Source organism: Penaeus monodon, chromosome 31, assembly GCF_015228065.2.
Source record: "Penaeus monodon isolate SGIC_2016 chromosome 31, NSTDA_Pmon_1, whole genome shotgun sequence".
In the NCBI taxonomy this organism is placed as follows: domain Eukaryota; kingdom Metazoa; phylum Arthropoda; class Malacostraca; order Decapoda; family Penaeidae; genus Penaeus; species Penaeus monodon.
Window position 1 is genome coordinate 21590380 of NC_051416.1, and position 551 is coordinate 21590930.

Here is a 551-nt window from a genome sequence, read left to right on the forward strand (position 1 = left end):
AAAGATGTATAAGCAACAAGTGAATAGAAAATACAAATTTCCATAATACCTATTTCTAGAAAATGAGCCAATGCAAATATTGATTACTTTGTTTCGTAAACCAAAACATTACAAAGAGAAACAAACAAACAATTTCTCTAAATCTTTTTTTAAAGTGACTTCTTTTCGGGACGGAAACCTTCCCTTCTCGCAGACGACAACGGAAGGGCCGACACGTAATGACAATATTTGCATCACCATTTTTCCGTCACACATTCACCAGCACACAACATAACACAAGGACAGACAACAGCAAACAGTAAAGGCCAAACACTAAAGCAGCTGATAACCATAAAGCAAAAGACAAGAGCCAAGGTCACATCAGCAGCAGTAGCGGCCAGGAGCACGGGACCTACCTGTGAATTCATCATCCCATTCTAGCGCTGGGTTTAGATTATATTCGTCTGGGTATAGGAGAGAGGGGGGGGGGAAAGAAAAAAGACCAAGTCAGTCTACCTCCGTGGTGGGCTGTTAGCAAACATCCTCACAGCCACATCAGTTCACAATCTAAC

The 551-nt window shown here is 41.6% G+C and overlaps 1 protein-coding gene across 42 annotated transcripts in view; it reads right to left on the reverse strand.

The window, feature by feature from the left end:
• The window catches only part of LOC119593093 (cytoplasmic dynein 1 intermediate chain-like), a 47628-nt gene that overhangs the window by 9894 nt on the left and 37183 nt on the right, over positions 1-551 (reverse strand). For 21 of the 42 annotated variants that reach the window (XM_037942026.1, XM_037942042.1, XM_037942041.1 and 18 more), the window contains one exon: positions 396-443. The exons of the other annotated variants lie outside the window; for them this stretch is intronic. In XM_037942026.1, coding sequence (XP_037797954.1) covers positions 396-443 — 48 coding nt within the window. The remainder of the gene's footprint in view (positions 1-395; positions 444-551) is intronic. 42 annotated transcript variants of the gene reach the window in all.